The 26,965-nt window shown below is 31.2% G+C and overlaps 4 protein-coding genes across 6 annotated transcripts; 2 read left to right on the top strand and 2 right to left on the bottom strand.

The window, feature by feature from the left end:
• The first annotated feature begins 1,361 nt into the window (after window positions 1-1,361).
• Window positions 1,362-9,129, top strand: LOC101496340 (ABC transporter B family member 14-like). Of its 2 annotated transcripts, XM_012716461.3 has the most exons (10): window positions 1,362-1,661; window positions 2,368-2,422; window positions 3,243-3,418; window positions 3,519-3,719; window positions 4,165-4,424; window positions 4,514-4,827; window positions 5,150-5,373; window positions 6,165-6,508; window positions 6,605-7,044; window positions 7,211-9,129. In XM_012716461.3, exons 1-10 carry the CDS (start codon window positions 1,377-1,379, stop codon window positions 8,698-8,700), a joined length of 3,789 nt encoding a protein of 1,262 aa, XP_012571915.1. In that variant the 5' UTR covers window positions 1,362-1,376; the 3' UTR covers window positions 8,701-9,129. The 2 variants fall into 2 exon arrangements, with proteins under 2 accessions (XP_012571915.1, XP_073224643.1); XM_073368542.1 differs by lacking the exons at window positions 1,362-1,661; window positions 2,368-2,422 and having other exon boundaries at window positions 3,269-3,410.
• On the bottom strand, window positions 5,891-11,571 carry LOC101496667 (uncharacterized). 2 transcript variants are annotated; one of them, XM_073368543.1, is made up of 7 exons: window positions 11,357-11,571; window positions 11,224-11,281; window positions 9,555-10,303; window positions 9,358-9,469; window positions 9,059-9,154; window positions 8,882-8,978; window positions 5,891-8,727 (listed from the first exon to the last, which is right to left on the bottom strand). In XM_073368543.1, the coding sequence occupies exons 1-6, from the start codon at window positions 11,422-11,424 to the stop codon at window positions 8,895-8,897; spliced, it is 1,167 nt and encodes a 388-aa protein (XP_073224644.1). In that variant the 5' UTR covers window positions 11,425-11,571; the 3' UTR covers window positions 5,891-8,727; window positions 8,882-8,894. The 2 variants fall into 2 exon arrangements, with proteins under 2 accessions (XP_073224644.1, XP_004502791.1); XM_004502734.4 differs by lacking the exon at window positions 5,891-8,727 and having other exon boundaries at window positions 8,729-8,978; window positions 11,357-11,567.
• Window positions 11,572-12,380: 809 nt separating this feature from the next.
• LOC101496002 (protein RESPONSE TO LOW SULFUR 2-like) lies at window positions 12,381-13,035 on the top strand. Its single transcript, XM_004502733.4, has one exon. It carries the CDS (start codon window positions 12,486-12,488, stop codon window positions 12,837-12,839), a length of 354 nt encoding a protein of 117 aa, XP_004502790.1. The 5' UTR covers window positions 12,381-12,485; the 3' UTR covers window positions 12,840-13,035.
• Window positions 13,036-18,785: 5,750 nt separating this feature from the next.
• On the bottom strand, window positions 18,786-23,072 carry LOC101495679 (chloroplastic import inner membrane translocase subunit HP30-2). Its single transcript, XM_004502732.3, has 6 exons — window positions 22,657-23,072; window positions 22,393-22,508; window positions 20,159-20,285; window positions 19,260-19,408; window positions 19,097-19,159; window positions 18,786-19,011 (listed from the first exon to the last, which is right to left on the bottom strand). The coding sequence occupies exons 1-6, from the start codon at window positions 22,951-22,953 to the stop codon at window positions 18,972-18,974; spliced, it is 792 nt and encodes a 263-aa protein (XP_004502789.1). The 5' UTR covers window positions 22,954-23,072; the 3' UTR covers window positions 18,786-18,971.
• Window positions 23,073-26,965: the final 3,893 nt, after the last annotated feature.

The raw sequence follows: 26,965 nt of genomic DNA, 5'->3' as shown, positions 1-26,965 counted from the left end.
TCAATCTCACACTATCAAGTCATTTTATTGCTCTAAAATTATTTTACATCTTAGGTAAACGAGAAAAAATACTCACGTTCTGATCCAAACCAGTTGAGTTTTTCATATAATTATTTTGCTCTGTGGATTTTTTTGGGCTTAAATGAATGATTAATAACATATAAGAGGTCTACAAGGAAGTGTTTCTCATAATAAACACCATATTAAATACCCCATTTTAAAGTAAAATATATAGGTGCTGCCCTTCACTTTTATACTTATAAATTATATTGAAATAAATAAATATCGTTGAAATATAATTATTTATAGTTGTCAGAACATCCATAATACTGAACACTAAAATTAAATATAATCTCTCTTTCTTTTTAGTGAACTCCACTTAATAAATTGAGTTAAAATAAATGTGTGTTTTTGAAATATAATTATATAAATTTATTGGTACGATCGATTTAATGATTTTTACTTAAGTTGTTGGGTTGAAGAAAATTAGTGTTTGTTATATATTAACATTAAAATATTATAAATGAGTGATATATTTTCGTGACATCTATTTAAACACTCAAAAATATAAAAACACTATTGTAAATGGTCTTAGCAAAATTCATTTAATAATTATTTTTTAAGTGTTGAGTTAGAGTCAATAGTATTTATTAAGAACTGTAATTAAAAAAATTAAAAAAGAAGTTATATTCACTAGACAAAATTTGAACATAAAAATTGGGGATGTCCATTATGGATGCCCTCATAATTACCTCTTATTCTAAGTGAACAATATCACTTAATTTGCTAGAGGAGAAAAAAGGAATAAAATTGTATTTAAGTTTCAGTTCGTTTATAAATTTTCATAAATTTAAATATATAATCTCACTTATTTAAGGTTTGTGAATAAATAATAGATAAAAGATTATAAAACGTGTACACATTAATATTATGTAGTATTTGTGCTCTATAAGGCATAACTTCTTTAAAAGAAAAGGAAAAACAAAAAGAAGAATAAAAGATATATTAATATATACAGGTCGCTTAATTTGATAAATTATTACAAGTCTTTTTTTTTTTTTTGTGCGCGTATGTATGTATATATATATATATATACATATATACATGTATCTACTGTCAGCGGCTTTGTAAACATCGACGAAACAAGTGAATTAAACCAAGAATACAAAGCCATTCTATCACTTTTTTTAAATTGAAAGTAATCTTTTGAAGGCATATCCTTTCCACATTCCTATCATGATATAATAATTGAATACAAAAAACTTGTCTATTTATACAATTGTCAATTAGTTAAAGTACACATACTCAATTTCAATCCTCATCCCAAAAAATTGCACGTAGCTATAGTAGTGTTGTTATTACTTAATTAATTATTAATGGCACCCCCAAGCAGGCCCAAAAGGGTTGTGCAAATGGAGGATAATATTGAAGGGGAAGATGAGCATGATGAGATGAGGAAGAATGTGGTTAGAGCTTTGCCATTCTTTAAATTGTTGAGCTATGCTGACTTTGTGGATTGGATTCTTATGGGTTTGGGAACTTTAGGTTCAATAGTGCATGGCATGGCACTTCCTGTTGGCTATTTGTTGTTAGGAAAAGCTCTTAATGCTTTTGGAAACAATATTCATGACACTAATGCTATGGTTCATGCTCTTAAAAAGGTACCTATAGCTCTTAATAATACTACTAATACATACTCGCCTTCCTTAATAATACTACTAATACATACTCGTATGAGCTTGTATATAAGCAAAAAAATTGGGTAAACCAACCTACTCGAAAGTGTAGATATTATTACTTTGGTATTTGACCGTCAAAAATTCAAATTGATTTTCAAATATTCAAAACGTCAATTAATTTAGTCTTTGACATTATAACGATAAAAGACTATTTTGACAGTAAGTTGTATTTTTATAATTATTTTAATAATTCGATGACTAATTTGAATTTTTGATTGAGTTATGACCAAATTAACACTATCAAAAACTAAAATGGTAGTTTATAAACAAAATACATATATCTTTTAAATTTAAAACAAATACGTATACTTATATCAGATTGAGCCAGAGAAATAACAGTACATTATTTCAACACAGGGGTCACAATAGTGCATCAAACCAGCCAAAAATCATGGGGAAAATGTCAGTAAACTTGAAGTAGCACTAGGTTGTTCTTGTTTTGGTATTGATCATCTAGTCATGTTTTTTATTATAGTATTTTCAATGTGAACTTAAAAAGAAAAAAGAAATAAAGTGAAAATAGCACGGTTATATGTTATTCAATGTGAGCCTTTAAATTATAAAAATTTATTTGTGAGTACAAACTTGATTTGAGTAAACTAATATCGGTTATTATTGTTGGTTTCAGGTTGTTCCATTTGTGTGGTACATGGCCATCGCCACATTTCCTGCTGGGGTACTTGGTATATTTTACTTTCATGCTTATCAAGAATTCAAATTAATTATAATTTATTTGAAAGAGTAAAATATCAGTAAATGTCGATATTATTAAATTAAACACAGTATTAACATAATATTTACTATCTCTTTCCGTACAAAAAAGAAAGGTTTCTATAATTCAAATTTCAAACTTTATGAAAAAAAGAACTTAATGTTCTATAAAATACAATTTATATACTACCAAAAGAAGATATATTAATTTATATAATAAATCATGCATGTATAATACTTCTTTATTTTAAATCTATGGTCAAACAATCAAAACTTATTTTATTTCACAAACCCCTCAATTATCGTTATAATGAATCCATCGTGGGTTAAGATATTTTGTAGACGTTGAGTGCTGAGTTTTGGATACAATACAACATTTATTTTATTTTTTGACTCGTAGGATAACTTTTATTAAAACCTAATTAATCTTGAATTTTAAGATGATAGATAATTTGCAGCATACCGTTTTCCTATTCAACAAAATTTTAATGGTAGAGACCAATTGCAAATATGAGAGATGAAAAACCTAATAAAAATTAAATAGAAATTAAACTTAGAAGGTCTCAATTTTATATGGACCAAAAGTATAATTATCACATAAAAATGGATATTTGAACACTACAAATTTTCATTAACATTTGATGGGATTAGCATTTAACCTATTATGTTACGCTTTAATCTAATTTTTAAGAAATACTTTGCTAAACATGCATAACAAAATATTATGACAATATCTATGTTCATATACCAGCTGCATTAAGTTTGTGATATCAAATTAAAAATATTATGCAGAGATTGGTTGTTGGATGTATGCAAGTGAAAGACAGTTATCACGCCTAAGATTAGCATATCTAAAAGCAGTCCTCAGCCAAGAGATAGGTGCTTTTGATACAGAATTAACAAGTGGAAAAGTCATTACTGGAATAAGCAAACACATGAGTGTCATACAAGATGCCACAGGTGAGAAGGTAATCAAATAAATCATTGTCACAAATTTCACCTTTTTTCTTCCTTCTTCTTCCACCACATTTCATGACTGAACCCCCCAAGTGAATTTCTTGCTCACAGTTGGGTCACTTCACCTCAAGCTGTGCAACTTTCTTGGCTGGAATTGTGATTGCTGCTATATCATGTTGGGAAGTGGCACTTCTATGTTTAGTTGTTGTCCCCCTTATTCTTATAATTGGGGCAATTTACACTAAGAAAATGAACACCATTTCAACCACCAAATTGTATTATCATTCTGAAGCCACATCTATGATAGAGCAGGTACATATTTATAAAAGTTCAGTCTTCAATATCAATAATACTGCTTTACCTTGTTTGGATAAACAACTCAATTAAGCGTTTATCATATAAGAGCTTAATCATAGAAGTTTTTATGTATAAACTATTTATGTAACAAGATAAATTTGTTCTATTGTGACTCATGCGGATGCACAGGTTTTAAACCAGTTGTTTTCATAAAAACTATAAGCTATTATGGCGAGCTTATGAAAATAAGCTAAAAACATATTATGAACATGTCATCAGTTGATTCCATAAACTTTCCTAAACATTGTCACAAGTGTTTATGTCAGGAGATAAACACAAATAGGTCAATCCAAATAGTCCCAATTCTACCGTCACATAAATGTAGATGATGTAACCTCACCAGATTTAATCAATTGATAATCATAGCCAATTTTAACAAACTCTAACATGGATATTACAGACAATTTCACAAATAAAAACAGTATATGCTTTTGTTGGAGAAGGCTTGGCAGTCAAATCCTTCACAGAGAACATGGATAAACAGTATGTCATAAGCAAAGGGGAGGCACTTGTGAAGGGAGTTGGAACAGGGATGTTACAAACTGTGAGTTTTTGTTCTTGGTCTCTGATTATATGGGTCGGAGCTGTTGTCGTCAAATCCGGGAGAGCAAAGGGAGGAGATATAATAACTGCAGTAATGAGTATTCTTTTTGGTGCCATGTAAGGAATCAATAAACTTGATGCTAGATTTTTTAGAATGAAAATAAAGATTAACAATCAAGTAACAAAACTTTCTTTGTGAATTGCAGATCTATCACTTATGCAGCACCAGACATGCAAATATTCAATCAGGCAAAAGCTGCTGGATATGAGGTTTTCCAAGTGATCCAAAGAAAGCCACTAATAAATAATGAATCAAAAGGGAAGATTCCTACGAAGATTAAAGGTTACATTGAGCTCCGAGATGTTTACTTTTCATACCCGTCACGGCCAGAGAAATCTATCCTTCAAGGACTGTCATTGTCCATACCAGCAGGAAAGACAGTAGCTCTAGTTGGTAGCAGTGGCTGTGGAAAGAGCACTGTTATTTCCCTGATAACTAGGTTTTATGACCCCACTAAAGGTTAGTTTAATTAGTTTCTTGTTCTTTTGGTTCTATATTTTATCATGTAGTTAATGTTATTTTCTTTACAAGTAAACAAACTGTATTAATGCAAGCAAATATATTAAGTTAATATAGGTGCACCTTGACCTTGGCATTTCATTAATGTTAACATAATTTACTAAATATTGTGTAAATATAAGACTAGATATTATGATATAAAAAGCCTCTAAAAGACACTGATAGTACATTAGAATAATAGTACTGTTGGAATTGATTGTGTCATCTTGAATGCAAATCAATGCTTCCAACTTCCAAGCCTGACATTGTTTACACATCCCAGGAGAAATTCTTATTGACAGTCATAATATCAAGGATCTTGATCTGAAGTTCCTTCGGAGTAATATAGGGGCTGTTTACCAAGAACCATCTCTTTTTACGGGCACAATCAAGGATAACTTGAAACTCGGAAAAATGGATGCAAATGATGATGAGATTCGAAAGGCAGCAGTGATGTCCAATGCACTCTCTTTCATATCACAGCTTCCTAATCAGTACCTAACTGAGGTGAGCTACTCAATCTAGAATGTAAATTTTGTTACCTTAATTATGGCTTGTCTGATTTTATCTTTTGTATTAATTTATAGGATTTGTATACATTAATCATATTCTGATTTTTCTTTTTTTGTTTAATGCCGTATAATTAAGGAAGAAATAAAGATAAGAAAGTAACAGATGTAACTAAATGAAAATTAACATCAGAAACATGTCAAAATCTCAAGGTTATTTGGATCAGAGTTCCACTCAATTTTGTAGTTTGGCAAACGAAACTTTCAACCTTTAATTTTGGCAGTTGTCTTAAAAGAGAGGATGGTTCTATGCAGATTACAGTATTCTAAACTTAAACAAAATATTATGTTGATTTGCCAAGATTTAAGTATCCAGTGCTGCAGTTGAGACAGGTACAGGAACTTGACAAGAGGATGGCCAAAGAACGTGATTTTTGGGTTGTATTCATATTAGCTGGTTTGAGTTGATATTCAATCACGCTAACCCAATTTCCAAGTCACCTAACAAAAGAAGCTAACATAACAATACCGTCTAGGATAGGGATTTACATTTACTTATTCTTAAATGTAAAAATAACATAAAGAAAAAATGGTTTAATGACACATCAACGGCCAATCAGTTACCACAAGAGCAAGGGAAGTGATTTGCTTCCTCATCTTCCTATCCACCCAATTTAACCGCCCTATTTTCAGCTGAAATTTGATGTATTTTTAAAACATGTCTTCTGGCTACAATTTTTTTCCCCCATTCATAACATTAATTACAAATATGTGTGTTTGACATGCCAGGTAGGACAAAGGGGAGTCCAAGTATCAGGAGGTCAGAAACAGAGAATTGCAATTGCAAGAGCCATTCTGAAAAATCCTCCAATTCTTTTGCTTGACGAGGCCACAAGTGCCCTTGACTCAGAGTCGGAAAAGCTGGTTCAAGAAGCCCTTGAAACAGCTATGCAGGGAAGGACTGTCATCTTGATTGCACACAGGCTCTCAACAGTTGTAAATGCAGATATGATTGCTGTGGTGGAGAATGGACAAATTGTAGAGACAGGAACACACCAGAGTTTGTTAGACACAAGCAAATTCTACAGTACGTTATTCAGCATGCAGAACCCTGAACCAGTTCCTGAACTAAGGTAATTAGCCGCAATCTGCCTCATGTTAATATTTTAATCTTGAACCAATGGGTGTTGAGGAAGAACTCTAACCAGATTTAAATGTTTAATGGACAGAACTACAACTTCCAAAAATAAAAGTGTCCGCCAAGAAGACAATACTGATGAAACTAGACCACTACCAGAGATACCGAGAGAGGTCCAAAGAAATCTTAAAGAGCACTCTGAACTTAAGGATCAGAACCAGACGAACATAAGAGAAGAAAGTATATTTTTCAGAATTTGGTTTGATTTTAAAAAGAAGGAGCTGGTGAAGATTGTGATTGGCTCGTTTGCTGCAGCTTTCTCTGGCATCTCAAAGCCGTTTTTTGGGTTCTACATCATCACCATTGGAGTAGCATACTTCAAAGAAGATGCAATACAAAAAGTTGGACTATTCTCAGCCATCTTCTCTGGAATAGGGTTGCTTTCATTATTTAGCCACACCTTCCAACATTATTTCTTTGGAATGGTTGGAGAAAAGGCAATGGCGAATTTCAGAAGTGCTTTGTATTCAGGTATTGGATATTCCCTATTAGAATTTCTACATACTCATTTAAATTCTCTTTCCTAGACAGGAAAAAACTCTAGGCATGAGCTAAAGAGCCTTAACAATTCACCGTATATGCAAAACTCCAGTATGATTTAACAAACACTGGTCAATAATCATTTAAACTTGTACAGGTGTGATTCATAATGAAGTAGGCTGGTTTGACAAATCAGAGAACACTGTTGGTTCATTAACTTCACGCATTATCAGCGATACTTCCCTGGTCAAAATCATAATTGCCGATCGCATGTCCGTCATTGTGCAATGTGTATCCTCCATACTTATAGCAACAGTTGTTAGCATGGCTGTCAACTGGAGAATGGGTTTGGTAGCATGGGCTGTGATGCCTTGCCACTTCATAGGTGGTCTCATTCAAGCCAAGTCAGCCAAAGGATTTTCAGGTGACTACTCTGCTTCACATTCAGAGCTTGTTGCTCTTGCATCTGAGTCCACCACCAACATAAGGACTATTGCATCATTTTGTCATGAAGAACAAGTACTGAAGAAAGCCAAAATATTTTTGGACATTCCAAAGAAAAAGTACAGGAAAGAAAGTATCAAATATGGCATCATTCAAGGCTTCTCCCTTTGCTTGTGGAACATTGCACACGCTGTTGCTTTGTGGTACACTACAATTCTGGTTGACAGACGTCAAGCTACCTTTGAAAACGGAATAAGATCATACCAAATTTTTTCTCTCACAGTTCCTTCTATCACTGAATTATACACACTGATCCCAACTGTCATCACTGCCATCAATATACTAACCCCAGCATTCAAAACCCTTGACCGTAAAACTGAAATTGAACCAGATATACCAGATATACTGGATGATTCCCAAGCCGAGAGGATAAAAGGAACTGTCGAATTTGAAAATGTAAAATTCACTTACCCTTCGAGACCTGCAGTCACTGTTCTTGACGATTTCAGTTTACAAATTGAAGCTGGATCTAAGGTGGCTTTTGTAGGACCAAGTGGCGCTGGAAAATCATCTGTTTTGGGCCTTTTATTAAGATTTTATGATCCAGTGGTGGGAAAAGTATTAATTGATGGGAAAGACTTGAGGGAATATAATCTAAGATGGTTAAGGACACGGATAGGTCTGGTACAACAAGAGCCACTGCTTTTTAACTGCTCAATTAGAGATAATATTTGCTATGGCAACAGTGGAGCTTCAGAAAGTGAAATAGTGGAGGTTGCTAGAGAAGCTAATATACATGAATTTATAAGTAATCTACCAAATGGATATAACACTGTTGTTGGAGAGAAAGGTTGTCAGCTTTCAGGAGGACAAAAGCAAAGAATAGTCATTGCCAGAACCTTAATAAAGAAGCCAGCAATATTACTCCTTGATGAAGCAACAAGTGCTCTCGATGCTGAGTCCGAAAGAATTATAGTAAATGCTATTAAAGCAATGAATCTGAAGGAAGAGAGTGGTTTGTGTTCAAGAATCACCCAGATCACAGTAGCTCATAGACTTTCCACAGTCAGAAACTCGGATACCATATTCGTCATGGAAAAAGGTAAAATTGTAGAAACAGGCTCCCACTCAACCCTGATAGCAGTGGATGCAGGACTTTATTCAAGATTATTCAGTCTGCAGAGGTTTGAAGAAACCTCATAGGTTAATGGTTCTACAAAGATCTGGTATCTGAAAAAACATACTTGTATCATTCCACAAAACTAGGTTTTTTTCTTAAATTTTTTCTCTGATGAAATCAAATATAGTCAGAATATATGCCAAGAAATATAGTTTGATGACATGAAATAAAAGATAGATCGTGGACTTGGATGAAGTAAATCACTTTATATGTTTGCCTATAATTCAAGGAAGACACTGTCAATTGTCTTGAGCGTCTCCATCTCCTCCTCACCAGCAATTCCGGGATCAACATAACACAGCTGAAATGGAAACAAGACCATCACGCCTACTCATTTATGGATCAAATGCAATTGTAAGATTTTGTTAAAAGAAGTAAAACCTGGTATTGTGGCTTCTTAAGTGTATTCCTCCCCTTTTTTATGAGTTTTTGCCATCCAATTTTCTGCTTTAGTGACCTTTCAAGAGCAGTCGTACTCTATAATGAAAAATTACCAAAGTTTGAAACTTGAAAGGATGCATAGTCAGTTACATGACATGCAAGCTCCAGAATAACATTTTCATGTGCACGTGCGTGAAACAGACACTAGTGTGATATGCAATTTCTCAAATCATTGAATTTGCAATCGAGATAACAGATATTAACAACTAAATATGAAGTTGGCAAGGCAGACAAATTACGTGAGCAGGGTCCAAAACTAGGAGATTATACGATAGAATTCCATTCTGTTGATGTTTGGCTTGAACTCCGACTATTGTTCTTGAGTGACCATCATGTTGAAAGTACAAGGGCCTGTCCAACAAAGCATTCAAATTTTAAGCAATAAGAAATAAATTGTTTGTGTGGTTAAACGTGTGTATCTAAAATGTTATCTCACGTTTTCTCGCTGATCACAACATGCTGCTGACCGAATTGGATTGCATTTTCATCAGAAAAGTAATTCCACACAAAATCCATGAGAACTTGATAAGCCTCACTTTTTTTAGCTTTACTGTTTACCATCTTATCATTACTTACTTTGTCCACAGTTTTATCAACACTTGTACCTAAGACAGATTTGGATTCCTTAGGACCGAAATCCACTACTCTTGCCCGAAGAGCAAAGGAACGCAAGAGAGCAGCACACTCAGTAGTTCCTATCCATTTTTTTGAACCGTAAACAACGTGATCAAGTTGAGCAGCTCCTGGAGCATCAAAACCCTTTCCCCAAGCAACCTCAAGCCATCTCTGCAGTGAAGGGATATCAGGAACAAAGCCCGAACCACCAAACAAAGGCTCTCTTGCTTCCAGTCTTTGTGCTAGTAAGTGAGAACTAAGCATTTGAATGTTACGCCATCCACAACCCCATCCAGCATCCTCAGAGTTAAGGCTCTGGAAATGATCCACATAACCGGACAAAATGCTTTTTGAATTCTCAGTTTCAGACTCCAAACAATTTCTCAACAAGTTCATCAAACCCAGTTCAACTTTGTAAAACTTGCTCCTTGTCTGTAAACCAATCAAGCAAGAGATTTTTTCGTCCATTTCGCATTCCCCATTATCTCTACTAGTCTCACCACCACCATACCAATAGTTACAATCTCCAGAAACTGCTCCATACCCAGAGCCACTGACTGATTGTTCACTCTGCAAAATATAGAATGTAAGATAATCTACAGTCTACAACACATACTGAATAGGATAGAATGTGTTTTTCTCACGCGTCTCATCCGAATACACAAATAAATTATAGAATATGCATTAGATGTCAGAACTTATAATCTAAAGGAAAAGTGGTAAAAGGGAAAGGGGGGTGAAAAGAGCAGTGGAAAAGATGCAAGTGAAAAGTTGGGGTTTAGCAGAAATTGTAAAGATGGTGGTAGATAAAAACTTTAGTAAACCTTAAATTTAGTTCCTAAACTATATCAAGTCCTCTCCTATTTGGTCCTGCACTATAGAGATATAATAAATAGTCTCTAAACTACCATTAATTTATCAAGTTAGTCTTTTTGCTACTTTCAAAATAAGAGAGAATGATGGTTCATAAACTAGCCGATAAATTAAGAATTTATTATATTTCTATAGTTGAGAGGACACTTTAGAGATGGTGTTTACTCTAATTTTCTTCAAAACCACAAAAGGAACCTTTCATCTTTACTGTTAGATATAGCTGGAACTTTGTTAAAGTTAGTTATAAGTTGGTAAGTATTAGATGCAAATTAGTTAAGAATTGTTAGTTTAGTTAGAAATTAGAATCACTATATAAACTATAAAGTGTATCTTACTCTCAACATATGTAATCAACTTTTCTCATTCTATCAATCAATTTTCAATAATCAATCCTTCTCTCAATTTATTTTTCTCTTTGTTGGGCTCTATCATACTTCTCAAGGTGTCTAGATATTTTGCAGTAAATGGAAGAATTTAGTACCATAGCTATGCATAGTCTTTAAAAAAAACTAAAACTATATATAAACATGTTAAATTCGAAGCGTATCTTACATTTACTTGAAACGCGTATATAGGTTAATGAGAGAGAGAATAGAGTGAAAATGAGAAAGATGAACCTGTTGCGGCAGCTTGTGATGAGCAATGTCGGGATCATCAAAATGGGCGTTGGCGTGGCTGCATAATGGGAAGAATCATATTGATATTATGATATCAAGTGAAGACTGAACAAGAGGAAGAAGACAAACATACCGTTGGAGTTGAGATGAGGGAACAGGAAAATCGCAGAAGGGGCACGTGCTCCATGAATCCGGATTCATCTCGCCTTTGCTGTCACGATAATAACTAAATTAATAATTACTTCTCCTTCTCCATCTCCTTCTTTCCTTCTAAATGGATTCTTTTATGTCTGTAAATCAAATAGTAAACTTTACTATAATTTTACGTAATAATTGTAAAATTTTAGTTTGAATTTAATAATGTCGATATTTTATCAATTAAAATTTAAACACTTTTAATTAAACTTCTAATAATTTAAAAAAATAAAATATCGATGAACATGGCTTCAACTTGTTACTTATAATTAGACTTTTAATTAATTTTTTAATTGCAAAAGTTGAATTTCTAACGATCTTAAATAGCATAGGAGTGACCAACATTTGATGGATTATTATTCAATAATTAATAAAAATAATTTTGTAAAATTGTTGACATAAAAAATATTAAACAATATTCGATTTAAAATGAAGTATAAATAAAAATATTATTTTAAATTTAATTTATCTAATTTGAAATTTCAACTACATACATCAATTATTTAAATCTATTTTTATTTGTATTTTATTCTGAAAAACTTTAATATAAATAAAATATTTCTTTTATGTATATAAAAAAAATACATGAATTTAAACCGAATTTAATCTAAATAATTCAACAAAATATGAGAAAAAAAACATATGTATGTGAATCAAATCTAGTCCAAATTCATTACTTTTGTTTTTTACTTTATCGAGAAGCATTGGTATTTTATTCATTAAATTTTTCTCTCCCATCAGAAAGAATCCAACTCTCCAAAGACAGATTGAATTTAATGCGTCAAATGTACGACGAATTCCTAATATCGGGCGTTTTATAAAAAATAAATCTGGCCGTTCGATGGAAAATATAGGAAAGCATATGCGTCAGCAACATTGAACAGTTAAATTATACAACGAGGATGAAAACCAGGTTCATTGAACCTGGACACACCCAATTATCATCTATTTATAACCACATCGCACCACCACATAACACATCTCAAAAACACAAAACTTCTTCTTTCCACCGCATCTTTATTATCTCCAAATATTTATTTACTTTCCAATATAGAATTTAATTTTCTATGAGCATTTTTATCACACCGACGATGATGGCAGTGATCGGCACCGGCGGTAAAAAAGTAAGTAAGAATGCGATGCCGGAGTCAGAGCTAAAGAAGAGAAACGAGTTGCTGGAGAAGGAGTTGAAGGAAAGTAAAGAGAGGGAGGAACAAATGAGACGGCAGTTACAGAGCGCGTGGGAGAGGCTGCGCGTGGCTGAGGAAGCCGAGGAGAGACTCTGCTCACAGCTCGGGGAGCTGGAAGCAGAAGCCGTTTATCAAGCGCGTGACTATCACGATCGCATAGTTTCGCTCATGGACCAGCTCTCACGCGCACAGAGCCTCCTCCACAAAGCGCTTCCTTCGTCTTCCTCGTGATTTGTGGCTTTGATGTAATTAGTTTTGTAACTGAAGCTAACAATGAATATTCATTCATTGTTGTTTGTTATATTAGCTATGTGTATTATACGATTTTGATGATTGGTTAACCGTATTAGCGTGGATTCAATCTCTGTTCTGTTGTAAACGTTTTTGTTAGTGTGATTGAGTGGATTGGTTTTAGAATTTCACACAAGAGGTTATTTGGTTTTTTTTCATGTGAATTTTCTGGCAATTCAAGAACTGACTCATTTTTCAAACATGATAATAGTCAACGTGATTATTTAAGTAATTAATAAATGGACAATGAGAACGCGTTGCACTCTTGCTTGTTGGAAGCAAATATGGTGGATCTTTGACATTAGCGACTTTGAAATTGTTTTGTTCAGATCTCATTTGATTCGAGGGCTACTTGTTTCTAACGTCAAACCAAACTCAATAGTGTAACCCAAAAAGAAAAACTCTCTAAGAATAAGAATAAGAATTATCCAATGTATCTTTGAATATATTTTTTTATTGATTGAAATTTAAATTAATTTTAGTAAATTTGTGTAGATCTTATATAAATTATTAGGACTCATGAATTTTAATTAATAAAATAGAGTATTAATTGAAAGTGTGTTTGAAACAAATTATTATTTTTTGAATGGGGAAGAGTGTGTAGTTTAAACGTGTTGGTAACTCTTTTTAATTAAAAATGTTGAAAAAAACGACGGCCGGTTGAAATCCAAACCTAGCTCAAACCATTCCCATTGTAATTTGTTAGTTTTTCTAATGAACTTTCCATGGCAATTTGTTCACGTTACGTTTGTTTTTCTTATTATATCATTTATTACAGTTTTGTTTTTCTCGGAATTTATTAACGTGAGCTATGTTGGCGGCGATAAGTTACATACATCTCACTCCCTTATTTTTAAATGTTGTTTTAAGATTAGTTACGAAAAAATCAATTATTTTTAATGAAATTGGTTGTCTTTTGTTATAATAGTATATTTATTGGTTGTAACATTTTATCTATTTTTCTTTTGCAATAAATAATAAGTATCTGAGGATAATTTTGATAAAACAATATTTTTGTGTTTGTTCTTTTATCATTTTAAATGTTCAAATGCAATATTGATTATTTTTTGTGATTTGTGCCTTTAATAATTTATTGTAAATAGAGAAGTAGTAAAACTTGTAACCATAGTTAACTTGATTAAAAGAAGTGTCTTATTGGGCAAACTTTGTTGATCAAAATGACCATACCATAATTAACCTAATTTAAAGAAAGGTCAACAAATTAAAAACATCAAAAAACTTCTTAAAATATGATACATCAAAACGGTCTTAAATTTTTTGGAGATTGCGTTATAATTATAATAATTAAAATAAATAAAATTTTAGTCTTATAAAATTTAAAATTTTATTCTTAGTTTTAAAAAAATCTCAATTTTTTATTTATTCACATTTAGTCCTATTTTAATTTTTTTTTAATAAAAAATTACTATAAACTAAAAATAAATAAATAATTTTAAAACTTAAATTTAAAAATCATAATTATATAAAGATTAAAAACACATTTACTTTATTATATTATGTTAAAAAAAAATTAAAAGCCTTTGAATGGTAAGATGACACGCAATTGATTATTATATTATATAAAACATTCAAAACCCTGTATTGATAAAGTCTTCTACTAAACCCTAAACCATCCACATTTAAAAAAGAAATGTGGTGGTAGAGATTCACGCTTGAATTAATTAAGGAGTGATTAAAACCATGGGTTGACACACGCGAGTATTTTAATTCAGCCAACAATGTTGGACTTGTTAGAAATTACTACTAGTTGACACGTGTGAGAATATTCCCTCTCGCGCGTGTATGCATGTGTCTAGAGTCTAAGAGCATCTACAACGGGAGTGAAAATGAGTTCGTCCGCCAGTGTGTAATTACTTAACTTCCAGTTTTTTGTGGGTTCACCGTTGGAGTTGTGCCAAGGTGTCATCACGGTACTGTCAGGAAGGAACGGTGCTTCGTAGCGGTTACTTTTTGTTTTTGTTTTTTCTATCTACTTTCACAATTTAATAATAATATAATTATAACCGCTACCTTTTATTAATAATAATAAATTTATCATTTTTTTATTAATTTATAGACGTTAACTTCTTTTTTATTTATTAAATAATAATAATTTTGTAACCATTAGCTTTTTTTTTAGTTAATATACCACCGTTAGCCTTTTTTTTCTCCTTTAATTACGATTGTTAACTCATTAATAGAAACAATTTGTTACTCATACTTTTTTTTCACAATTTTTGTTAGAGAAGTTTATTAAAGTTTTTATTAACGTACTTTTTTATTTATTTTTCCATTTAAATTAATATTTTAAGTTATAATAAAATTAAATATTAATGTATAAATTAAAGTAATGAAATATAATATGATTTTTTAAAAGTTAAACTGTAAAAAATGAATGAGTTGATTTAAGGTGATGTGACATAGTAGAACTTGAATCATGTTGAGTTCACCGTTGGAGTAAAAAATGAGTGAATTGCTTCAAGATGATGTGGCACAGTGGACCCCATCTAAAGAACCCATATTGAGTTCACCGTTGTAGATGCTCTAATATGTAGGACCAGCATTGAGCCTCAGCGCCACAACGACAAAATAAGATAGTGACTGTGAGGAAAGCTAAACGTGTACATTTTGATTATTGAGCATTCGTAAGCTGACATTTGGACCACTATCATATGTAAAAAGCATCATTAGTTTTTGCAAATTGCGATTAATCTTGTCATCACAAATGTGTTTCCGTCGCCGTCCATACTTTATCCTCTACTTTTTCCATCTCATATTTAATCTATTTTAGTTTATATTTGAAATCCAAATGAGATATTTCTTTAGGACGATCGTTTAAACATTAACTTAAGAATAATACTTGGGTGAGAATAACGATTCTTGTATGTTTAAATGAAAAGATAATAATTTAAAATATCATATTAAGTATAATAATTTTAGTATTTATTAGTTGAAGTAAGATTTGAGTTAAAGGCAATAGTATTATGATTTAAACAATTAAGATTTTGAACACATCATCTAGATATATATATATATATATATATAAAACATCATTTTAAAAATACATGATATTTATTTATTTATATTTTTTCTATTTTTTTAGGTGTCTAGGTAACATGATTAAATAATTGTCGTTGTACAAAACTTTCTCCAAACTTAATCAGTAAGTATTATAGAAAAAAGATACTTTTTAATGAAGGTATTTTAATTGTGTAAAAAAACATTTTGATTGTGTAATAAAAAAAAATAAAAATATCACTTGAAAATAAAAGATAAATCAAAATATCATTTGAGCCATAGACATTTGGTGTTATGATTTGAGCAATTAAAATTTTAAACACATTATTTAAACATATGTATATACAAAAATAAAATATCATTTTAAAAATATATTATTTATTTTTTAATTTTTAAGTGTGTCTAAATAACGTTGCCAAACAATTGTCATTAGGCAAAACTTTCTCTAAACTTAATCGGTAAGTATTATAGAAAAAGGACAATTGTTAATGAAGTTATTTTGATTACGTAAAAAAATATTTTGATTCTGTAAAAAATAAAAAAAAATTAATATTGAAATATCACTTTAAAATTAATAACTTCCCCTTAAAAGAATTTAGGGGATATTAAAAAAAGAAACTAAAGTGTCACCATAGAGAAACAATCAAGAGTCTAAATATACAGTTTAATTAAAAGAATTTAAATGTAGAGTTAAATATAATATGTTCTCACTCAACATCAAATGTTCACCACTAGAATGAACTTATATTCACAGGTGAATCGTAATTAATATTTAACAGTTTAAATTTAAATTTAAATTTTTAAAATTAAAATTTAATTGTTTTTAATTAAAAAATTCTAATTAAAAATCTAAACCACCCAATATTAATCGAATGGTTTTAACATACTGCAGCGAATGAAGGCCAACAACAGCAAATCTGGATCCCTACTTGCATATGCTAAGAATATCCATTCGCAAGTGATGTAAATAGTCTATTTGATGCGATGTCAACGCTATTGATTACACGTTTTGATAAAGACCTGTTTAATTGTCTCATCCACTCATAGGAAAAAATGAAAGGAAAAAAGAAAACTGTATCTCTTATGATAAAAATATTGTTAAATTTCAAAATATACTGAAATTATTCAATATTAGAGTGATTTTAGTAATTTGATGTCCAAGTTTTTTTTTATCAACATATGTTAGGCGCCTAATATGCAAGAAACTTATGCCCTCGAGGTTAGGATTTAGAATAGATCTCTCTTATCAAAAGAAACCTGTCTCATTTAAGTCAAATTTAGATCGAAATATTTCGTTAACTTTTAAATAAATAAAATCGATATTTCAAAAAAAATATATTTAATTAAAAATATTAGACTTTAAATCATATAAAAAATCTTTTAAACATTTAAGACCAATTAATTTAAATAAATATAAATAATATTTATTATTATTATTATTACAATATTAAATTTTGATTATTTTTATTTAATATTGACTTTTTAGTATTTTAGATATATTATTTTTTAATTTTTGATATATTTAAATATATTTTTATAAAATGTTATATAAATTCATATTCTTTAAAATATTACATTAAATATTAAAATAAAATTTTATTTTATTAATATATTAATTCATTAATCAATTTAAAAGTACGAATAATTAGTTATTTTAATTATTAAAATGAAACAGCTTTTTTTTTTTTTGCCAGATCTAGTACAGACCTTGGAAAATTCATCCGGACATAACGTTAACAATAAAATCGGCGGAAAATAAAAAACTGTAATAGGATAATTCAACTATAGAGCATGCTTAAAATTATTTGCCAAATAATTATTCCTTCGAATATCTAGATTACATTCACGAGCAAACAGAAGAGTGGGCCATGCAACCGTCTTCCAGCAGATCCAAGATGTATTTTAGTCAATTCAAACAATTATATGGCGAAATCCTTGACTCCATTACTTTAGCCCATGATAGGTTCCTCAGAGCTCCGCCTCTACGACATAGCACCTACTCAACCAACCCAATTTACTTACGATCCTGATCATCACGATGGATGCCCCCACAAGTTATTAACTGATCCATCACAATAGACTAGGAACCAACTAGCTCATATCAAGCGAGCAACAAATTTTGGAAATGCTTTTATTCAATTTCTCATCTTGCATCCAACCACATCTAATGGTAATTGAGTTGAATAATGCTTCATTGTATAAAAGATCAATTTTCATTGACCGAAAACTGAAGAAAAAAAAAAGCCAAAAACCCCAAAATGGTATGACAATCCTACAAATAAAGTCTTCGACCTCTTCCGCCAACCCCGCACAATATCTTCAAGATCCATCAAAGAAATCAACATTATGTGGTGGAAGTAATAGATGTTTGAATTCTTAACCTTATAGTTGAATGTTTAATCCATGCCCAATAAAATATTTAGAGATGTCAATCACTTGAATAAATCTTGATTACCTTTGAATTATTTTATACAATTACGAGTGAATGATTAAAAAAAACTCAATCATAGAAAAGTGAACAAATACAATATCCAATCTTTAAATTTAACCACTAAACCAAATCAATTCTTGCTTCTCCGTTCATTCAATCATGTCTTTTTTACGTTCTCTTATTGATCAACTTCAAAACCACCATTGTTAGTTTTAGGAGTATTATATAGAAACACACAAACGCAAAATTCACTTCCACTAACGGTTGCTAATGATATTGCTAAAAGGTAGATAACATTTGTTGCTATTTTCTCCCACACAGATTATCATCACCTGTGCTAATGATAGAATTCTCGCATAATCAATCGTCAATAATTCTTCCACGAGAAAGCAATGCCTTTTTCTTATTTTTAAAGTTAACAAATTCATGCTCCGTAATTTACTTTGAACCTGTTTGCGTTTCATAGAAACCAAAATATCTGACACGTTAACCAGATTATATCAAGTACACTGCAACAACAATGGAACATAAAGCATAATAAACAAAAATGACAAAATTCATCTGCGATACAAACTCCCCTATAATATGCTTTTCACCGCCACTTAGGAGACAATGCACACAAGTTAATTGCGGCTTCCTCGCTTCTCTCTGAAATCTTGGTCCCTGAAGATAGACTTTACCTTTAGCATTTAAGAGTATGGATAAGCATAGAACTATTACAATGTGAATAAAATAGAATAATCCCTACCTCTGGATGTGGTCAAGAATCAACAGCCTGGGTCCAGGAGGAATTTTCACATCTCTGAGAGCACTGAAGCACGTCATAGGAAAACAGTATTTTTCATTCAATAAATGGTAAACAGAATAAGTGAAAAAGAAAAAAAGTTGATACAATAAATTAAGCTTCCTACCTGTCTGTGAGTAAAGGCAAGGTGTTGTCTGACAATAAGCCTTTCTTAAAATTCTTTTCGTAATTCTGAAGACCAAGGTTGTGCAACATGTTTCTTGTTCTAGCATAGTGAATATCTTCGGCAGGTGGTTGAGAAAACTTTTGTCCAATCTGCATGATTAATGCATTGTTTAATATATAATCAGGGGACACCAAAACAGAAACCTGCATTGAATAAATTACGGGAATCTACACCAGAATGTCTCACTTGGCCAGACCAATCATGTCCAAAAATTTACACTGTAGGTGACGACCCAACAAAAACAAACCCAAATAATTTGTTTATAATCATCACACTCACTGATGTCACCAACATGAAAAGTGCAACACAGGTCTTTAAAGACCATGACTTACCATTTAAAAGTTTGCCATGACTTACCATTTAAAAGTTTGCCATGACTTGAAAACCTAATAAAAAGCCTATCATGCAATAAGGCTTTCAGTAAGTCCAAGGGCTGTTGCAAAATAAAAACTTAGATATAATGGTCGGTAAGTATAAGATCTGATACATACTACAAATTCACATTATATATAGTAAAGTAATATTGGAGGTAACAATAAATACTTTCTATTTTACTTGACCAATCTAATAAACATAAATGACTTTCTGGACGAGCTAAAATCTGACTTCTATAAATCTGACATTTATAACTAAATAGGCTTTTAAATAGTCATACCCTAATTTATTTAGTAAATATAAGCCTTACTTGACCTAGATTTGACATAAAGTAGGCTCTAGGACTCCCACAGAGACCTATATCAATTCCTAGTAGCGTTTTATTGTTACTGCTAACCAAATAGGGGTACAAAATAATTTTGGTTTACAAAGATGCTAAAAAGATACACTTTTTTCATGCTCACCTGGAAAAGTCCACCTTGAACAAGTGCAAAGAATAGTCCAGATGTGACTGCATTAGCTGCTTGATTTGGTCCACCCATGCCACTTACCAATGAAAACATGGCCCCAGAACCAAAAGCGGCCGCCATGCTGCAATAAATAATTTTAGTGGCAACAACTGCTATAAGAACACAAATCGATGGTAATAAGAATAACATAACCAATCAAAATACTGAGAGAATAAAGAATTAGGAAACAGAATAGAGCTGTGGTTGGGAAAAATATATATTCAAGGGTAACCCCCTAAAGCACTGTAAGAGACAATTCGTCTACACTAGTAGTTAATATCTATTAGTAAGATTCTCACAATACTGGCATCAGAAAGACCTTCACATACATACATATGTTTCTTTAGAATTTTGATGACTTTCAGCCTAAAGTTAGAAATTTAATATTGAGGCTGCAACTAAGGATACTTCTTCATCTGATACCTTATATTAACTTATGAAATACTTCTACACCACAAGTGTATTAAAATATCTATAATTTTGGTGAACAGACAAGTAACATAAACAGTGATGACAACAACAAAAAGAATAACAAACCTTCTAGCACTAGTTTGGGTTGGCTGCATGAATCAAATTGCACCTTACATTGTTATGAATTAAGTTCAAACCAAGAACACAAAAGACATTTCCCACATTATCATTATTTATTTGAACTTTCTGGTAACGTACACTCCTATAGGTTTTGGCTCTGCCCAATATGTTGAAATTTTACATCATCTAAGAAGGGTGGCAGGTTAGCAGCTTTGAACTTTGAAGTAACTGTTAGAATATCAGATGGTATCCCATAATATTGAGTGGTGAGTTTCATTTCTGAACTGTTAGGAGGGGCTTTCAGGTTTCATTATGTTTCCTTATTTTTAGGGTTTTTAGTCTTATATATAAGTGGGTTTGGGCATGTACTAGTACTACTTGGCCTAAAGTATTTTAGTATAAATATGACTATGGCCTTGCAACATATTTTTACAATCTTTTTCAGAGTTTATACACTCTACCATGCTCCTTCCCTAACATACATAACATTGTTCAATGCAGACTAAGCTGTCTATTCATTTCTGTCTTCTTCAGAAAAGAGAACTTTAATTAGTTGCAACTTGAAAGTAGTCACACAACCTTAGTTGTTGTTGTTGCGGATTAAGTTTTTTTCAACAGTAGTAGTCACATTTTAAGAAATTGATAATCGTTGTATGTGAAACTGATTTACGTTACGTTTTCACCTATGGTGGAGAAACTATAAAATAAATAAACATGCGCCAAAGAAACATTCGAGGAAAAAGTTTGACTCAGAAGTTGGGCATAACAAAGTAGAAAAAGTTTCAGCTATATGGGGGTTTGGTGAAAGGGACAGACTGATAGAGGGAGAGATAATTTGCATGACTAAAATTCCAAACATTAATGATGGAAGAAGTCTAGATCTTTTAAAAAAAGTTCAATATCATAAGGCTTATTACTTCCTCTTTTTATAAACTCTCTAAAAGGCTATTTCAAGATTTGCCTCCATCAATTTATGCAATAGCAATTGCAATACATATTTGGCTTACTCAGGATAAAAGAAATACGTACCTCATCCTAAAGATAAAAAATTATCTAAAAAGGTAAGATAAAAAACAAAGAGGGAGATTACAGTTATTACTTACTAAGTAAAACCTTTCAAAAATCTGTTTCTACTTTTAAATTATTTTAATTTTAATATAAGTCATGTATCTTACTGAATGTAATAGAAATATAGATCATGAAGATAAAAAAGATAAACTACATAAATCATAAACTCATTGCATTATCTTCTCTATTTCATTTTCTCTTTTAAAATAAATAAAAGATCTATAAAAATGTCATTTTTCTGAAGAAAATCATTTCCAGTGATTCCAGTAAACCACAATTCACAAAATGAAAGGAAAAGACACCGAAGAACCAATTAAAATTAGTTGAATTTTTTACAGTAAGCTATCTTGAATTAATTAAGAAATTGGCACTAATCTGAAGAAAGGTAGCAAAAACTATTTATTTCCCATTATATATCTATCCATAAATAGTTTAGGGTTAATGATTGGACAGAACAATAAATAATTAACGGCAGAAAAAATTGTATGATTTCACCAACAAGAGTAGTTAATTTAGGCAACGAAAATTACAAGTGAAAACAAGCATATAAGAAAAGCAAAAGGTTAAAAAGCTAGGTCATGAAATTCCACCTGGATTGAACATCTTCCTTTCCCCTTATCCTTTTCAAGACACATGAAATACCGGCATTCACTCCAGTCATAACAGCAAAGTTGCGAGCCTGAACTAGAGGGCCTCCAGCAAGAGCCTATAAAATTAAATTAAATTAAATCACGCTCTAAGAAATAATTATCATATTTTTCATATAAGCGAGAAACCCTAGCATTTTCCAATTGGACTTGAATTGCAAAATTAGGGTATTGTATATAACTGTAAGACAGAGAATTGGATGAAACCTGTGCTTGCTGGAGAGATGCCATGGCTTGAGGGTTAAGAGCAGCGTTAGGTGGAGGTATTGGAAAAGCGGAGGGTGCGTCGGCGGTGAGAGTACCCATGATAGCACCAATAGCGCCACCTTGAGCAGCGCTGGTGGTGGTAACGACGGCGGCTTCAACGGCGATGGACTGTTTGGAGAGCCAAAGCTTGAAGCCATTCTCTAAGTGCTTGTAGCGTGCTTGAATTTGGTCAATTGGGTTCTGAAGTTGCGGTGGTAAACCCTTCAACACCATCACTCCTTGTTTGCCTTGTTCCATTTTTATTTTTTCAATTTCAACGCCGCAGTGAAATCGTCGTTGAAATGTATGGATATATTTTGTTTTGATAACGTTTCGTTTCGTTTCGTACTACGCCTTTTATAATTTGGATTTAGTTTATAGTAATTAGAAACAGTTAGTTAATTAATATTTAAATTAGAAAATTTAATAATTAATCAGACAACCGGCCTTTTCAACTGGAAAGCCGAAGCGGTGCCATTTTTGTGCACTACAAACCGGGTCGCTTTGCACTCGTTCATTAACTTATGTGCACAAACATCAATATCAAATTGACATAAAAAATAAAAGAAAAAAAAGCTTTATACATTGAAAATGTAAGAAAATTTGACTATAAGTGTCAAAAAAATTACACTGGGATAGAATAACATTTGAATGTATTAATATGAAGTGGTAAGTGGGCAGCGGGCAGAGCTGTTTTTGTTTATTTTGCATGTATTAGATAAAATGATTCTTCTAATTTTCAATCTCTATTAAATTAATATATGAATTTTATAAATTAATAAATGTATTTGTAATTATAAAATATTAATTAAAATATGTCATATTTAAATTTTTATTGTTAAAAGTTATGATGTGATATATTAATTGAATACGTGACAATCTACAATCAATGTCATCATAATATGAACTAATTTTCCTATAAAATTTAAATTCTTCATCGACTAATTTGTCAATAATTAATCTATATATAATTACTTACATATTATTTTTTAGATGACAAAAGTTCATTGACAAATTTATTTCTAAAAAAATGACTTTGATTGAGATATACATTCACAAGTTACTTATTCAAATTTGGTTTTTGAATAAGCCAAATAGATATATAAAAAAAAATAATCTAAAGCAGAAGGTGTTAAAAAATCAACCAAATAAAGATACAAAGTTTCAAATAGAGGTCACGCAAAATGACCTATGAAATCAACAAAAACAACTAAAAGCATTCATTTTTATGCAAGCTAATGGATTATTCCACCATTTACAAAAATCATAGGTAAAACTCTTTTAACTTTATCTTTGATCCAATACCACGATAGTAGTTTAACACGTTTCATGATCTGAACCATTGTACTACCTTGCTGCTTGAAAATATGATGACTGCGCTTTTTTCAAATAGTCCAAATGCAAGCTAGCCATGTAACTTGAATATTTTGTTTTAATTTCTTGTAAGCATTGACTCAACCTTCAAATCCTTGAACATGAAAGAGAGTACAATTATGAAAAACACTTTGAACTCCTAACCAAGCCACAATACGTAACCACACACTACCGATAAATTGACATTGAAAGGATAAATGTGATAATGATTCCTCTATTACACAACCACCAATTCATAAAGAGATTGTGCATATTTAAAACACCATACTTTAATAAATTATCTTTAGTTGGAAGTCGGTTGTCCATTAGCCGTCAAGCAAAGAGAGAGACTTTAAGAGGAATAATTTTATTTCAAACAAAGTCAAAAGAGGTTGAAGTTGTAACACTATCATCCTCCACCAAAAAATTGTAGGTGCCTCTCAAATAGTAATGATCACTAAGAGCATTTCGCCAACTCCATTTATCCGTGATATTTTCCAGCACATCAAAATTCTCCAACAAAGCAATGCAATTCAAAACCAAATTCTCTTCCCTACAATTCAGAACCAATGCATCTTTTTCTAACCACATTTGATTTACTTTAACTCTCACCAACAAACTTTTATACAACCTTAAGACCTAACAAGAGTTCAAATAATAACATATTGACTTTGATAGCTATAATATTTGTCCAATATTTTTCTCCCATGATAACTTTATCTCCCACAAAATGAAAATTAGACACCATAGAATCTTCCTAAAATTTCACATAAGCACCTTTCAATAACTCGACATGTACTAAAAAATACAATAAAAAATTAAGACCTTCAGTTGCTCACAGAAAAAAAAAAAATGGGGATAATGGACCCTTTTGTCTTAAACCACAATCAACCTGAACTCATCTGTCGAACATCCATTCATAAGAACGTGGCAGTTAACGATGATAAACACCCTGAGATCAACCTCCTCCATCTTGGTGGAAAATTCATTTTTGTCATCACTCCACCAAGTCATACACATTTTTGAAATCAACCTTAATTAATATAAGCTATGTTTTTCTTAACTTAGCCTCATCCATTATCTCATTAGCACTTAAGATACCATTCAAAAGTTCACGACCTTTTACAAAAACAGTTTGAGTTTCAGCGACATTTTACCATTCACATTCCTTAGCCTATTTGCAAGCGTTTTAGGCAACACCTTATAAATACACTTCCTTAGAAATATAGATCTAAATTTAAACAACATTTAAGAGTTAACATTCTTAGGAGTCAACACTAAGAATTATAAAAGTACAATTAGATCCCCTGACCAACCTACCATTAGCATGAAACTCACTCAAGAATCGCATAAAGTTTGTCTTAACCTCTTTTCAAAATTCTTTTATAAATCTAAAATTCACCTTATCGGATTCAACGCTTTTAAAACAATCATAATCCTATACATCCATTTTTACCTCCTATTCACTAAACTCCATCTCTAGAATAAGAACGTGGTTATCATCGATAGATAGTCGATAAATTAAAATTCTCCACTCATGATCTAGGAATTTAAACATATATAATATGAGATGTAAAATGATTGTAAATTACTTGTCTAACACTATATTTATTATCGATCGAAGTAATATAAAAATACTTTTTTTTACCTAAATTAAAGATAAATTATGTCATAGTTTAACGAGTTTTTTCTACTCAAATGAGTTTTTTGTTTAACATTGTTCATACCAAAGAATAATTTTACTCGTTGGTCGTGTCAGCTTGCAGCAGATGAAAAGGTAGGTTGACGTCCTTACAGAGTAAGCAACTGGTCGAACTAGTACAACCGAAAATGTTGGAAGCTGGATTTATTTTGATTCCAAATATGCCCAAAACGTTATAGGAATATTAGAATTATAAGGATACATATGAACACAAATAATTCAACCTTGTACTCATTTCCCTTATTAATAAGTACTTAGGCATAACAAACACGACAAAAATATAGGTGGCATGCTTAAACTGTGACAAAAAAGAGGTGTTGTTTTAGATAGCTATTAGGGTCGCGGAACACACAAAAAAGTAAAATGTGGGTTGCCACGGATTTAGAAGCAATAATCGTATCAACCATATTTTCTGCGAGTTTAGTTGAGTTACAACACTAAGAACTTATAGTGTTTGGTTCCACGTCCATTCAAATGTTTCTGCATCCCGATGTTATAATTATCGTGAATTTTATAAGTGACAAATTAAAAATTTTGCCCATCAATATCCACTCTGCAGTATGACATTTCCGCACACATGCTTACGCTTTGTTGCCAACACAATGGTTAAGAAGGTTTTAGATTCAGATTTTTGCCTATAAATATCGTTTAACATTTTATTTGATACATTCATTCACTAAATCAATCAAACAAGATTTTACTCTATTTTTTATCTTTTAGTTTTCTGATATTTATCTTTTAACAACTAGTGAAAACAATATAAATCGATAATTATCAAGATATTTTCCAAAAAAATGTCAACTTTTTAAAACTTAGCTATAATATTAATTATTTGTTAGTTATATTATTATAGAATATTTATATCATAAACACAAAAAAGTGATAATAATAATAATAATAATAATAATAATAATAATAATAATAATAATAATAATAATAATAATAATAATAATAATAATAATGAAAGAGAAAGATGCGATTTGATGTAATTTAAATGACATGACATACGATATTATGATATTGAACTATTTAGATGTATTGATTATTTATATATTATTAATTAAATTATAAAAATCAATAATTTTAAAAGTCAAAATTGAAGTTTTTATTGGGTTTTATACAATTTTGTGGACATTAATCATTTAATATTATTGTGTCATATGTCACATCATTTAAATTATGTCATTTTTTTTTGTTTAATTGCAATTTTTGTCA

The sequence above is a fragment of the Cicer arietinum genome, chromosome 5 (genome assembly GCF_000331145.2).
Source record: "Cicer arietinum cultivar CDC Frontier isolate Library 1 chromosome 5, Cicar.CDCFrontier_v2.0, whole genome shotgun sequence".
NCBI lineage: Eukaryota > Viridiplantae > Streptophyta > Magnoliopsida > Fabales > Fabaceae > Cicer > Cicer arietinum.
This window is presented reverse-complemented; position numbering and strand designations above follow the sequence as displayed.